Source organism: Neovison vison, chromosome 5 (assembly GCF_020171115.1).
Source record: "Neovison vison isolate M4711 chromosome 5, ASM_NN_V1, whole genome shotgun sequence".
Taxonomy (NCBI): domain Eukaryota; kingdom Metazoa; phylum Chordata; class Mammalia; order Carnivora; family Mustelidae; genus Neogale; species Neogale vison.
In genome coordinates, this window is record NC_058095.1 from 151,633,672 (window position 1) to 151,648,292 (window position 14,621).

The 14,621-nt window shown below is 37.9% G+C and overlaps 1 protein-coding gene across 3 annotated transcripts in view; it reads left to right on the plus strand.

The window, feature by feature from the left end:
* The window catches only part of GPR180 (G protein-coupled receptor 180), a 30,605-nt gene extending 16,773 nt beyond the window's left edge, over positions 1–13,832 (plus strand). The window contains exons 4-9 of one of the 3 annotated variants that reach the window (XM_044249956.1): positions 1,456–1,636; positions 1,778–1,827; positions 4,900–5,057; positions 8,055–8,246; positions 10,328–10,405; positions 11,538–13,832. In XM_044249956.1, coding sequence (XP_044105891.1) covers positions 1,456–1,636; positions 1,778–1,827; positions 4,900–5,057; positions 8,055–8,246; positions 10,328–10,405; positions 11,538–11,696 — 818 coding nt within the window. In that variant the 3' untranslated portion in view covers positions 11,697–13,832. The remainder of the gene's footprint in view (positions 1–1,455; positions 1,637–1,777; positions 1,828–4,899; positions 5,058–8,054; positions 8,247–10,327; positions 10,406–11,537) is intronic. The other 2 variants (XM_044249957.1, XM_044249959.1) reach the window with 2 other exon arrangements.
* The last annotated feature ends 789 nt before the right edge of the window (positions 13,833–14,621 follow it).

Sequence of the window (14,621 nt, forward strand, 5' to 3'; positions counted from 1 at the left end):
TTGATTGGAGTTTAGCTCGGGTGGGAAACCGGAGCCGATTCCGAGCCCGCGATCGGATGGCAGTGATCGCGGTTCGGACTGTTCGTCCCCAGAATCAGCGGACGCAGCTCCCCTCCCAGCCACCCGTGCTGCACTCCGGTGTGTTTACATACAATATCCGGTGTATTTAGATACAATATAAAATCTTCATATTAGGAACTAGCAGTAGATGTCACCAAGTCAATGTACAGAAGCTAGTAAACTCAAAGCTAACCCTCTAGTTCATGATAAAAATTTTCTGAAACTTCTGAAAAATGAAGGCACAGTCAAAAGATTCCAGGTAATGCAGAAAAAAGGGGGTGTTGATCTTGTGGTTGCATGAACGCCGTACGGGAAAACTGTTAGTAGGAACTAGAGGCTACGTAACGACTGGCACCGTTTCTAACATCGAGTCTGCTCATTTGCTTTGCTTTGTTCTTGTCTTTATCAACCAGCTCTCTTTGCTTATTTGAAATTCCTGTTTACTCAAAATATTTATTTCACTGTGGCCTGATCTGACATCTTTGGTCCGTCCCAACGTCGGCTCCCTTCAGCTTCAGTTTTTGTTGCCTGATTCTCTCCCTGTTTTGTGGTGTCATTTCCTGAGAGAAGAGGATTAGCCTGACTTCTCTTTGAGAACCAAATTAGTCCGGCGGGCAGTGGCTGGTCTTCGGGTGGTGGCCGTTTGATTAGGTGTTTCAGTGTCAGTCAACTGGGAATGGAGTCTCATGGTCTCCGTAGGATTTCCTCTTGACAGGAGCTGACAGTTTTCTTCAGGAGGGGCCTCTGGTCATAACAGGTATTTTGAAACTTTGTCCAACCGGAAATGTAAGGTCATGGTACATTCCAGAGCTGTTTTTTGCATCAGAATCACCTGTCGGGCTTATTAAAACACAGCTTGCTACTCCCCTCTCCCAGAATTTCTGATAAAGCAGATCAGGGATAAGGCCCAAGAATGTGCGTTTCTATTTCCAACGAGTTCCTTGCTGCTGGCGCAGGATGGCACTTTGAGAAGCATCGTCAGGGTGTATTAAACTATTGTTGACCAAATCTGTTCCTGAGTTTCACACTAATGTAATCCACTTTGGGGGTAAAAAGTATGTCTAACTGCTAAAATCCTGGTTTTAATTTACTGTTTTCTAACGAAACTGTGCTCTTAGGGTTAGTTTTCAGGCTTATCCCCCGACCACGATGATTTTTATAGATTGACTTTACCTTCTGTCATTTAACCCGTCTTCTTAGATTTAAATCTTTATCCCAAAGTAAAAAATTGTTTACATTTTAACAGTCTCCCTTTTTTTTTCCATACACAAGTGAATGCATTGACTCCAGTTAAAATGCCAAGTTCTAGAAATATACTGAGGGAAGATTTGAAAACAGCCCCACACTGTCCCTGGCTCTGTTGTACTGAAGCAAACTCCTTTCTTCTCTTCACAGGGTTACATGAGTTCTTTTTCCTCCTAGTCCTGGTGTACTTTGTGCTTGCTTGCATTTACGCTCAGTCATTGTGGCAGGCTATCAAGAAAGGAGGGCCCATGCACGTGATCCTCAAGGTTCTGACAACCGCGCTGCTGCTGCAAGCCGCCTCGGCTTTAGCTAATTATATTCATTTCTCCAGGTAACTCGAAACCACTAAAGCTGTGTTCACCATTACATCTAATTAATCCTAATTAGTTCGCCAAAATTATGCTTGCTTTGATTATGAACCATCTTTGCGCATTTGTAATTTACACTAATACTCTTCTCTTCAATTCCTCAGTTACTCCAAAGATGGAATAGGGATACCTTTTATGGGAACTTTGGCAGAATGTGAGTATCTTTCCGAGATGTGTTTTTTGAAACCTAAACTTGCTATCTGCTTCTGGCTTGTTTTGCTTTTTTTGTAAATTATGTTCATCCTGATACAGTTTTTCTATCCAGGGTTGGGTACAATTCAGCCCAAATGAAAAGATTTCGCTCCCATCTGTCCTGTTTAGTTTCTTCTTGATAATACGTAACAAGTGTCTTTCTTCATTGTTTCGGGAGCATATTTATATGCCTTCTCTCAGTTTACCTCAATAAAAACTCAGTGAAGGGGCGCCTGGGTTGCTCAGTGGGTTAAGCCACTGCCTTCGGCTCAGGTCATGATCTCAGAGTCCTGGGATCGAGTCCCGCATTAGGCTCTCTGCTCAGCAGGGAGCCTGCTTCCTCCTCTCTCTCTCTGCCTGCCTCCCTGCCTACTTGTGATCTCTCTCTGTCAGATAAATAAATAAAATCTTTAAAAAAAAAAAAAAAAAACAAAAAACTCAGTGAAGTACAGACGTTTATCCCTAGTTTGCACGTAAAGAATCTGGGGTCATTGACAGGAAGCACATTTCCCAATGTCAGCAGCTGTTGCGTGGGAGACACCAAAGTCAGAGCCAAGTGTTCTGAGCCCAAAGCTGAAGGTGGTTTTCCTACTTTCATCCCTTTTTTGACTCTTCCTATTTCTGACACAGAAATAAAAGCCAGAGCGCATATGATACCTGTCATTGAACTGACCTCACAGCTTCGTTCTTTTATATATATGAAGAACTTTGATGACGTAATTTTCCAACTAAGCGTGATGGGGAAAATATTTAAAAGTTTCCATAATCTATAATGCCATTTTTAGTCCCAGAAAAATAGTCAAGATTTACTCTAAAAAAGGAGATTCTGAATATGAAACCATTCTATGATTTACTTTTTAAAATATTTCCATAGTTCTCTTCTAGTCTCATCTCTATTTAATAGGGTAGCTCATGGTCATCTCTGTAGTGATCTCAGATCCATTTATCATCTTGCTGCCTATTTTAAGATTTTAAACCTCTTAGAACCTTTGTTTTTCTACTGCAAAGGATGTGTGCTGGTCACCTCTTCAACACGAATAAGATGCTTCTCCTTTTTGAACAGTATTGAGAGCTCTGGTGTCTCCTGCTCTTGTCTCTTCGGTCACTCAGGATGTTCAAGAGAACCATAGATTTTTTTTTTTTTTTTTAAGATTTTATTTATTTGAGAGAGAGAGAGAGCTTGAGAGGGGGAGAAGGTCAGAGGGAGAAGCAGACGCTCCGTGGAGCTGGGAGCCCGATGTGGGGCTCGATTCCGGGACTCCAGGATCATGACCTGAGCCGAAGGCAGCCGCTTAACCAACTGAGCCACCCAGGCGCCCGAGGACCATAGAATTTTAAAGCTGAACAGAACCTGAGAAATAATTTAGCTTCTGTATTTTGAAAGGCAAAGCACACAAAAGCCCATCAGTGGAAGCCAGTACTATAACCAGGGTCTTTTGCATGTTTGTCAGTGCTGCTGCGCACAGAGTAGTGTTTGAGGCTGTCTGGCATCTTCACTGCAGGTTAAAGGTTAAAAGGTTTCTTTTCATTAAACTAACAATGAATGTTGATTAATTTTGGTGTTCCAACAACAGGTTTGATTATTAAATGGTTAAAATGCCAAGATTGTTAATAAAATAACAAAGAGTGGGATTTTTGTGTGATGTGTATATTTTATCTACAACTGGGTATTTTTCAGTGACAGGTAAGCAGGGTTCTACCTATACATACAGTTACGGCATTCTGTCAGTGTGTGTCTTAGTATACAAAGGAAAGAGCCAGAACATCAGGGTTTTTCCCCCCAGGTATTGTTTTTGCTAATTAGCAACTTATGCAGGACTATTCCTTTGAGTGAGTTCTTTAAGTAACTGAGTATGTATTTGTGAGATGTTTGATAAAATAATTGGCATCACAGTCATTTACAACCCGTGATGAAAGAAAATTGTGCTTGATCTAGAAGGCCATGGCATTTTGCACTATTCCAGTGTAGTAACAATTCATTATCAGAATTCACTGTTACAAATACATGAGCATAAATGTCGAGTATCCGGTTTTCATTTGGATGGCAGAGAAGAGGGAAAATGGTAAAAAATATATGTGAAAAGGTGTATCATTAAAAGGTTTTAAGCTTGCAGCTTTTTAGTATATTATAGTACAGCTACTTTTACCTGTTTCGGCAAAAATTGCTTTATATAAAAGAAGTGAAAGTCTTAGATGTCCAAGGTACAGCTGACAATTTGAAGAAAGTTTCACTTTGTTAAATTTTAATCACGTTTATTCCAAAATCCACATCAGAATACCCTATGAGAAAGTGATCATCTTTTTTAAATCAATAAATACTAGTTTCCAAAATAAAAATGCGTGGAACTTAGGGTATTTTTAGAGTGTTGTCTTTTCCAAATGGGGAACTGGATGGGTGGTCTCATTTTTTGAAGTAGCAGCCTTCCCTGCAGTGTCGGTGACGGCCACGTGGTGGCGCATCACACTAACGCACGGAGCGTTTCATTCATACCCCGGGACTTAACACTAAAGCCAACAAATTTGAATGTTACAGTAGCCATGTGTTTTATTGTCATGCTATTTCTTATTAGTAATTTTAGAAGATGAGGTCACATTATAGATTTCAACCATCAAAAAATAATGACCTGGAAATGACACTAGTATTCTCCACATTGCAGAAATTACTTTTAAAATTATTTAAATTTATTTTAATGAGCAGTCAGTTATAGAGAACAGTATTATATAGTAAGAAAGGCTAAGAAAAATGGGAAACACAAGGAGATTTAAAGTTGGTCTTAATAAAGATATATCTATAGAGAGAGAGAGAGAAAGGGAATATTGCCATTGTTCTATTTTCAGAAATGTTTACAGACTTAGTGGCAACATTTTAATTTTTAGAGTTCTACTTGAATATTTATTATTGGATTTTATCAACTAATCTTCGAAAATGCCTATCTTTTTGCGTTTAAAAAGATAATTATATTCTCAATGCTTAAAGGACCTAATCCTTTGTATTATGAAAACTTGGTTGACTTTGGTTTTCATTTCCCATTAGTTTTTGACATTGCGTCCCAAATTCAAATGTTATACCTGCTTCTGAGTCTGTGCATGGGTTGGACGATAGTCAGAATGAAGAAGTCTCAAAGCAGACCTCTCCAGTGGGATTCAACTCCCGCATCCACAGGCATTGCGGTGTTCATTGTCGTCACACAGGTGAGTGTTGATGCTCAGTGTTTGTACTTCAAATATACAATACTGTGACCTTGAGCATAAACCTCATTTGAAAAGTGAAACGGGACCCATGAGGAATTTGTCATTTTAAAGCATGAATTTAAAGAGTGATAGATCAAATAATGTACAGTATTGAGTGCTGTATATGTTGATTGCAGAATTTAGTTATAATTTACTTGACTTTGAGCTTTCAATCAGCTTATTTTAAATGTGCAGAATGCTTAATATTAGGATAGATTTTCATTTCCTACTTAATAGCTTTCTTTCATAATTTCTAACACATAGTAAGAACTTAACATTTTAAATGAGTGCATCAGTGAATTTGAGATTCATCCATGGGCAAGGATTTTTAGGTCCAGTTCTGTTACTTTATACATGAGAGAATTCAAAGGAAATCTGAGGTTAATGAAAAAGCAAAAAATGGAATAAGAATGAATAGGATCTAGTTTTTGAAAACAAGTCCAAGATCGAATTTAGTCTTTTAGAAAATTTAGTCCTCTTAGGCCTTTTTTTGATTGTTTTCTTCTATTCTAGGATCTCCATATGCCTATGTGCAATGGATTTTATAAAAATTATTAAGAAAAATATAACCAAAAATTTATACTGAGTTTGTGACCATCATTAGCTGTAGATGAAAATGAAATCTGTACCTGGGCTCTACAAAGGACATTATAATCTAAATCTTAATACATTAGAGTGAAAAATTCATTAACTAAGGATAAGTCCTGTGCTTTGCTCATCTCTATACTCATAGTATGTATTTAGTAAAGTAGGTGCCATGTGAAATAGGTGTATTGGATTTCATGATTGAGTTAGAAAGAGATCATGTCACAAGTAATGATATTTAGATAGGAAATAATGCCTTTCTAAGGCACTGTGTTAGAAGTGATTAAGATAAGGGCAAGATTCTACCAACTTACTGTTTCTAATCTAGGGCTTATGGAGAGTAGTGTTAATAACATCAAATTCTCATTTCTCAATAAAGAGCTTTCTTAAGAAATGAACTTTTATTATTTCATTATAATTTGAATCCATTATCCTAGACAAATATGAATTGAGAACCGAGATGATGACACTGCTCTAGAGCTTATATCAGCGCTGGTTCTCAGTACGCACCCGGAGGAGGTCCACATGACTACATAAATACATGCGTATTTCCCACAGGTCACATGTTAGTGTACACATCAGGAAAATGTAGAGTTTGAATATGTACAAATGTGAATCATGGCAAGTGATGGAGTTTTGTTGGCTTTATCGAGGTATAATTAACAAAAAAAGTTGTACATGTTAAGGTATACAACTTGATGTTTTGATATATGTATACATTGTGAAATGATCCCCCAGGTCAGACTAGTTAACATATCCATCACCTACATAGATACCAGGAGATAGTAGTTGTACAAGAGCACTTCTTCACTGCAAAAGTTAAGTTTAGAAATAGAGGTTAAGGAATCGTATGGGTATAGTAACTTGGGGAAGTGAAGAACTAACACTTCAGTAATGGAGAGCAAATATTCAGCCTAAGGAGGAAATGCATGTGTGCAGCATGGCCGAGGAGCCCAGGTAGGTCTAAGACCAGGATAGATGATCTGAGAGTAAGAAGAGGAAGGGGTTGCTGACAAACCCTGTAAAGTCTAAAAATTGGATTTAATGACTGAGTTTCGATCTCAATTGTTTGGAAGCCACTGAAAACCATTCTGAGGGCTGAGTTGGCAAATGAAGGATACACAGAGCTACTGATACTATGATGGCAAAAACATCATAGTAATTTGTGATTGAAAATTTGTGTTTGGAAAAGATGGAAGGAAAGTGTTTCTACTGAATAGCAATAAATAGAAGAGCTAATGAGGAATTGCTGAGCTTTCTACTGTAATGGTAACAATATTGGGGGGGTCAACAAACAAAAGGATGAGTAACTGCCATTATGCAGGAATAGCCTGGGTACTTAGAGTGAATATTAAAGCTATACTCTCCTTTAGGGCATCTGGCTGGTTCAGTCACTTGAAGATTCGACTCTTGATTTTGGCGCAGGTCATGATGTCAGGGTCCTCGGTTTGAACCCCCTGTTGGGCTCCACACTGGATGTGGAACCTGCTTGGGGTTTCTCTCTCCCTCTCCCTCTGCCTCTTTCCACTGCTTGTGTGTGTGTATGTACTCATTCTCTCTCTCAACTTAAAAAAAACAAAAAAATACACAGTCTCTCCCTCTCTCTCTCTCTCTCTCTCTCTCTCCCCTTTATCCTGGGGAGTGACATCTAAAATCAACAAGTCCGACTTACTCACTTCTGGATTACAGAAGGTACCAAGATAATTTCAAAGTTATCCTGAGGTGATGGGCTTGAGTACATTTTTGTATTCAAATATCAAACTTTTGTATTCAAAATTCAAAATTAATTTTGATCCCTAATATGGTGCTGAAGGAAGAGAGATTTAGAAGAAAGTTTAGGTTTATTCTCTTAATGTTTTAACTTATTCTCTCTTTTTTTTTTTTTTAAGATTTTATTTATTTATTTGACACAGAGAAAGAGATCACAAGTAGGCGGAGAAGCAGGCAGAAAGAGAGAGAGGAGGAAGCAGGTTCCCCACTGAGCAGAGAGCCCGATGTGAGGCTCGATCCCAGGACCTCAGGATCATGACCTGAGTCAAAGGCAGATGCTTAACCCACTGACCCACCCAGGTGCCCCAGCTTATTTTCATCTTTAGAAATGTTTTACTTGAATTGTAGTCCCAATTGCATTTTTTATCTTTTGTATGTGATCTTTGATAAAAATCCCTGTTCTCTAGCTTAGGGCATCAGGGAGGAAAAGTCTGTGCCTAATACCTGTGCTTTGTTAGTCAGCAGCATTTATAGTCCGGTAAATCTTAGAACCTCTTAGGAATGGTTATATACTCTTTAAGGGAATGTTTGAAAAGAGTTGACAAAGTACATATGGGTAGACAAGATTTTTTTTTTCTCTAAATGTAATATTGTATTTTGCAGAGTATTTTGCTGCTCTGGGAACAGTTCGAAGATACCAGTCCTCACAGCTACCATTCGCATCACAGCTTAGCAGGGGTCTTGCTAATCGTTTTAAGGATTTGCCTAGCCTTGTCATTAGGCTGTGGACTCTACCAGATCATCACAGTGGAGAGAAGCACGCTGAAAAGGGAGTTTTACATCACGTTTGCCAAAGTATGGGTTTGGGTAGAAAATGGCTTCTTCTGATCATCAGCTTTGTTCTGCTGTTTTGGGAAGGTTAAGCAACCCCATGCTGATGCTGGTTAAACTCTTCTGACACATTAGAGCACGAAGATATGCCCTTCGTGTTCTTTAACTCATTTAATCTTTACAGCCTATGAGATGTAGATATTATTATCCCATTTTACAGAACCTATGAAATAGTAGTTCCATATAATCTTAGATAGGTCAGTTTTGCCTGGGTCATACATAATTTCTTTATCAATAGGAATTTCACATTTTTTCCTGTAGTGTCAAAGGTTTTAAAAATATAAGTTAGAAAACAGTTTACATTTCTCAAAAAGCACTTCTTAATTGTGAACTGTTACCATCAGAGTGGCAGTGTTTTTTAACCACGAGGAGCTCTCTGTGGCATAAGCAGATGAAGCGGGAGACTGAGGACATACTGTGTTTCAGCCGTTTCACCACCTCCGTGTGAGATCACATTGACTTTATTCCTCCTTTCTATGTCCTTCTTGTACAGGTGGGATCTCAAAGCAAATTGAATTTTTTTTTTTCTCTACCCATTTAACAAAGGAAAAGATGAGAGAAGTCAGGGCAGTAACATCGCAGGAGCCTATCTCCCTAGAAGGTTCTGGTTCTCTGTCAGGTTGAGGGAATCCATGTACCTTCATCCTGGTGCCTCAGAACAGCATTCAGATCAGCTGTTCCGTCAGCGGCCCCTTCCCGCCCCCACCAGAGTGCCAGGGCTCCGCCTTCCAAGGCGGCTGTGGCAAAAGCACCGGCGTCCTGTCCCAGCCATGAGCATTTTAAAGCTGCTCAGGCAGCCCCTGGAACCCACGTCAGCTTTCTGTGTACCAGACAGGCAAGAAAATGCCATTTCGCTTTTGAATTTTGCGCAGGGACAGAAGTGCTTTTTGTTCGGAAAGCTAACATATATTTACGGTGTTTTAGAACTAAATTTCCTCTTTTGTTCTGAACTTTTTCTTGACCTTAAAAAAATTATTTTTATATGTGTCAATCTAACTTTTTAAATGGGTTCAAACATCTGAAAATATTTAAAAAGAAACATATTTTTTACATCTCTCCCATCTACTCAGATATTATCTCCTTATATAATCACTGCTATTAATTCCTAACTTACCTTCCTAGAGAATTTTTAATATTCCTGTGTATTTCCTCCCTTATCTACACAAACAGTAGCATGCTAAACACATTTTTTTTTTTAAGATTTATTTATTTGTTTATTTGATAGGCGTCACAAGTAGGCAGAGAGGCAGGCAGAGAGAGAGAGGAGGAGGAAACAGGGTCCCCGTGGAGCAGAGAACCCGATTCGGGCCTCGATCCCAGGACCCTGGTATCATGACCCGAGCCAAAGGCAGAGGCTTAACCCACTGACCCACCCAGGTGCCCCTAAACACATTTTTTTTAGCATCATGTTTTTTCCCGTATCTTCAACATACTGAGCATCTCCACAGCTACTATTTTATTAACTTATTCTTTTACTTAAAATTTAATTTTGAAAAAGAAAACACATGGCAGCTCTTGGAAAAATAGAAAAGAGATGCTTGAAGAGTTTAATGTTCAAAAGTATCCCATCCTTACTTGCCCAGTTCTACTCTCATATGTTAACCCACAAACGGGCCACTGCTATTAGTCAGTGTTTTGGGTATTCTTACAGAATTTCTTTGTGTATCTCTATATGCAATTCGTATTTATTTCTTTTTATGGGAATATTACACATTTGTACCTTGCTTTTCTCAATTTTTAATGTTTTAATTTTTAATGTTCTATTAATGCATTTTCATGTTTAAATATTTAATATATATACAATGTAATATATTAAAATGTGTATATATAAGAGATTTATAAAATTTAAAGTCTGCGTTTGGTGAGAAACGAAACATTATCATAGCAATAGCAAATTTATTTTTACATTTTATTAGATAGAACTTTTAAAGACCAGTTGAGGTCAATCAGGACCTCCTAAAGAGGTTAGTAATGTTTTTTATCTGGCATATTCTGGAAATAAACACACAGCTGTACTCATTTTACTTATTTGTCATTTGTTTCAGGGCTGTATCTTGTGGTTTTTATGCCATCCAGGTCTGGCATGTATTTCTGTCATTTTTAGTGACTACCAAAGAGATAAGGTAAGTAATACACCTGATCCCAATAGTTTTTTCTTGTCTTTATTAACAAATTATTAAAGTAGAAAAGCATATTTATCCACGTACCAGGTTTTCTGAGTTCTTTGAAACAAGATAATTGAACTGGTGAGTATATAAATTAAAACTTTGAAAGAAAAACATTCAATTTTAGCTAATTAAAAAATGATGAGAATCATTTTTATTATCTCAACCTATTTTGTAACACTGTTTTATAAATTTGTTCATGATCCATCTTTGTTAAGAACAATTGATTAAAATTTTTTACAACACAGTAGTTAAAAACCAGGGTAGATCTGTGAAAAGTCAACCTAGTGGCTGCACAAGACACAGACCAGAGTGCCGTGCACAAGGATGCCGCACCTGATTGTGTAGCTGCCGCCGTTTTGCCAGCCACCGCTCCCAAGCAGTGCAGTGTGGCCTTGAACGCACACAGATGGCTCTCGGGCCTGAGGTGTTCACAAAGGGGAAATAGGTAGGAAGGTAGTCGACAGAAAGAAGCAACTTGAGAATTTTTCTTTTTTTTTTAAGATTTTTTATTTATTTATTTGACAGACAGAGATCACAAGTAGGCAGAGAGAGAGGAAGGGAAGCAGGCTCCCCGCTGAGCAGAGAGCCTGATGTGGGGCTCGATCCCAGGACTCTGGGATCATGACCTGAGACGAAGGCAGAGGCTTTAACCCACTGAGCCACTCAGGCGCCCCACAACTTGAGAGTTTTTGAGAGAGCTTTTAGAATACTTTTCAGGATTCAGGTGCATCATGCCCTACTCCGCCTACTAGATCAGCCCTGAACCTGGTTTTTCTTCCCACCTTCTGTAGTGTGTGCACCCTGAGGGGAAAATGCTTTAGCAAACCGAATGTGTCTTATTTTGGAGTCTGTAAACTAACTGTTGAATAAATTTTGCCTTTGAACGATGACAGTTCTGAATGTTAGTCGTATTTTCTTACTGAAAGTTTCTTTGGTAAAACATACCCATGTTAAAGACAGAGGACAGAGCAGGGTACGTGTATATATGTTCTGTATGTAAGTGGGACGGATATAGGCTCATGATAAATTGAATGTAATTTGTCTGTTTCCGCATGCAGTCAAAGCATTCCCTTTCTTTTCTTTCCAGGTTATTACAATAGGTGTTATCCTTTGCCAGTCTGTTTCCATGGTTATTCTCTACAGACTCTTTCTGTCCCACAGTCTATACTGGGAAGTTTCTTCACTTTCTTCAGTAACACTACCACTGACCATATCATCTGGACACAAAAGTCGGCCTCACTTCTGATACTTGATTTTCTTTAAAGGAAAAGTGAATTGATTTCAGAGTGCAATAAGGATCCAAATACAGTGACTTTTTTTTTTTCATACTTTGGTATGAAAAACAACCCAGAAGGCAGAGCATGGTATTTATACAGCTGCATTTAAGCAGTAGCAAACTGAAAAAAGGTAATAAATGAAATGTTTTGAAATATGTTTAATAAACTTTCAAGAAAGTGTGTTGTTCTAAGGTGACTTATGCAGTTTCTCTGTGGAAATTAAGATGAAAAAGAATTACATGATATTTTGGTAAAAGATTCACCACTTGTAATGCTTCATCATCTTATATCAATAGTTAACTCAGGTTTGATAGTTTTGTGCAGAGTAATCAGTTAAATGATTACTTGCTTGTACATATCTAAACTAACTCCAATGACTCCAAATCAGTGTAACACTGGTTAAAAACTGCTTCTTTTTATGCTTTAAGGAAAATGCATTTCATATTGGAGTTTAAAGGAATTAAAAATGAGATTACTTCAGAATGTGAATATAAAATGTATTTATAGCTAAATGAGTAAGTGTTTCTTTGTTTGTGTGTAGGGTTCTTCTCCATCTTCTATCACTTTCTGGCTGTCGTTCAGGTTCTGGCTTGATTAGCAAAGGGTTTTTGACATATAATTTATGAAAAATAAAGCTTAGATACATTACTATTGGCTGTTCCTTATAAAGAGTTTTAAAATCTGAACACTTAGGTGAAGGGACAAGCAGGGTTACGTGTTTAAAAAGAAAGAAGAAAAACGTACTATGTGATATGGTACTAAAATTCTAATCCCGGTATAATTCATTTCTCTTACATTGAATCCCCAATCATAATTAAGCCGTATACACAGATTAAATTAACAGAAGCATTTCACATAAATGTTGGTTTCAGTCATCAACTACCCATGAATTCCTGCCCAAGGATACTTAATCAGGATTAAATTTTCTATGAATAATTGAAAAACAAAATACTCACTGGATTTGTTCTAATCCGTGTTGGCACTGGATTCTAAGTAGTTGCCATCTTGAATCCTTTGTAATAAAGCCATATTTTTGTGTGTATGTGATGCCCCAGTATTGAGTATGCTAGCGACGAAATACTCTATCAAGTGCCTGTTTAAAGAATTGCTAAATGAATGTCAATACGCGCCGTATAGAGCGAGTATTCCCGTTGGTGGCCGCTGACTGGAAACTACTCTGCGTGCCGTGCTGTTCAGGCCTTTTCATTTCTACATCTGGCTTTTTTTTTTTTTTTTAATATTTTTTATCTACTTCCAAAGTATTACATTTTTAAGCAAGGAATGATGCACTGACCTGGTAATTAAAGTCTTTAATGAAATAGTTAAAACAACACACTATAACTTGTAAGTACTTATGGCTTCGTCTTTGTTCTTACCTTACACCTAGTCTCCGTGGAAATGAACAGTTTTCCGTCTCATTTTAAAGGCAAAATATATATGTTCATGAATAGCAAACTGACAGAGTGACAGAGGTCAGCCTGCTCATGAAGTCTTCCTTCTAACGGGTCTTTGTAAATTATTTAATAAAGGAGGGCTACAGGGTATCTCTAGGAAGTCTGAGGTTTATTTTAGGTTTTCATGATCTGCTGTGTGATCATGACCTTTCCTTTTCCCACATCTCACTCATAACCCCAGGTACTGCCTGTGAGTTAAACAGAACAAAGATGGGGAAACCTTTTCATAAATTTTGTGAACTTGGCACCCGTAGAAATAGGGAACAATTTTTCTGTTACCTTACACCAAGAACATAGAAACTGTAATCCAAATACAGGAGATGTGTTGTTGGTCTTGCGTATATGAAACTTACGAGGTCTTTTTTTTTTTTTTACTTTATTATTTTTTAATTTATGGTTGAATTTGTTGATAATTTATTTTGTTATTCAAGAGCCATTGTTAAATGAAGGAAAACGATTGTTAATAATGAACATATAACGTAGAAAACATTGTTAATAAATTTAGTAATCGGAACTGAAAATTTATAGTCCGTAAGTCGTGGCACAGCGTGCGCTGTTCTCTTGCTGGACGTTTACCTGGAGCTCTGTCGGCACGGAGCGTGAGGGATAAGGATATACTGCAAACTCTCATTAAAGATCGAAACTTTCCTACTCTTTGTTCTGTCAGAGCATGCTTTTTTAAAATATATTTTTATATTTTTCTTAAAGAAGATGAATGCTTGTGTCCAGAGCTCTTTTTCTTTCCTTTTTTTCAGATGCATTTTTGTTTTTTCTCTTAGGAAGGTGTGGAAAATATTTGCCTTTATTGACACATGTAATAATATTAGCTCCTACTTAACTGAAAGTCTGCTGTGCGTCGAGCACTTCCTCTTGTCACTGAGCCCTGCTGTGCTAGCAGAGCCCCCCTTTACCTGAGTATAAGAAAAAATGATTTCTCTAAAGCACCAGACTTCTCTTTCACTTTTCTACTTTTTACCCTCATGACTTAATGAGCACCTATTAGGTGTGCATGTTTTTAGTGAAAATGCATGGCCATCTGTAGTTAATTTTAGCTGTTGACTTTAAGGAATTGTACTAAAGTCAGAAATGAGCTTGCATATCTATCTGTAAGTATGGACCTCAGCACATGTCAATATTTGAATCTTGGCTTTCAGCTAGAGGGAGAGAGGATCTAGACAGAAGAGTTTGTTTTAGGAAGGTTTTCTGTGGTCTGAACTCTTAAGCCAAGTCTGTTGAAACAAGATCTGTAAGTGTAAGGCCAACTGGAATGTAGAGACTGGAACGTATACAGTAACATGAACGGTGGCCCTTCTGCCTGTTTCCCTTAGGAGACTCTGCCTAGTCTCTGGAATTATTTGAATAACATTCTCTTTGAATAGCTTCACTGGTATCAAATCTTTGAGGTTTTCTGTTTGGTTTTGAGAAGTAATGCAGTAACCA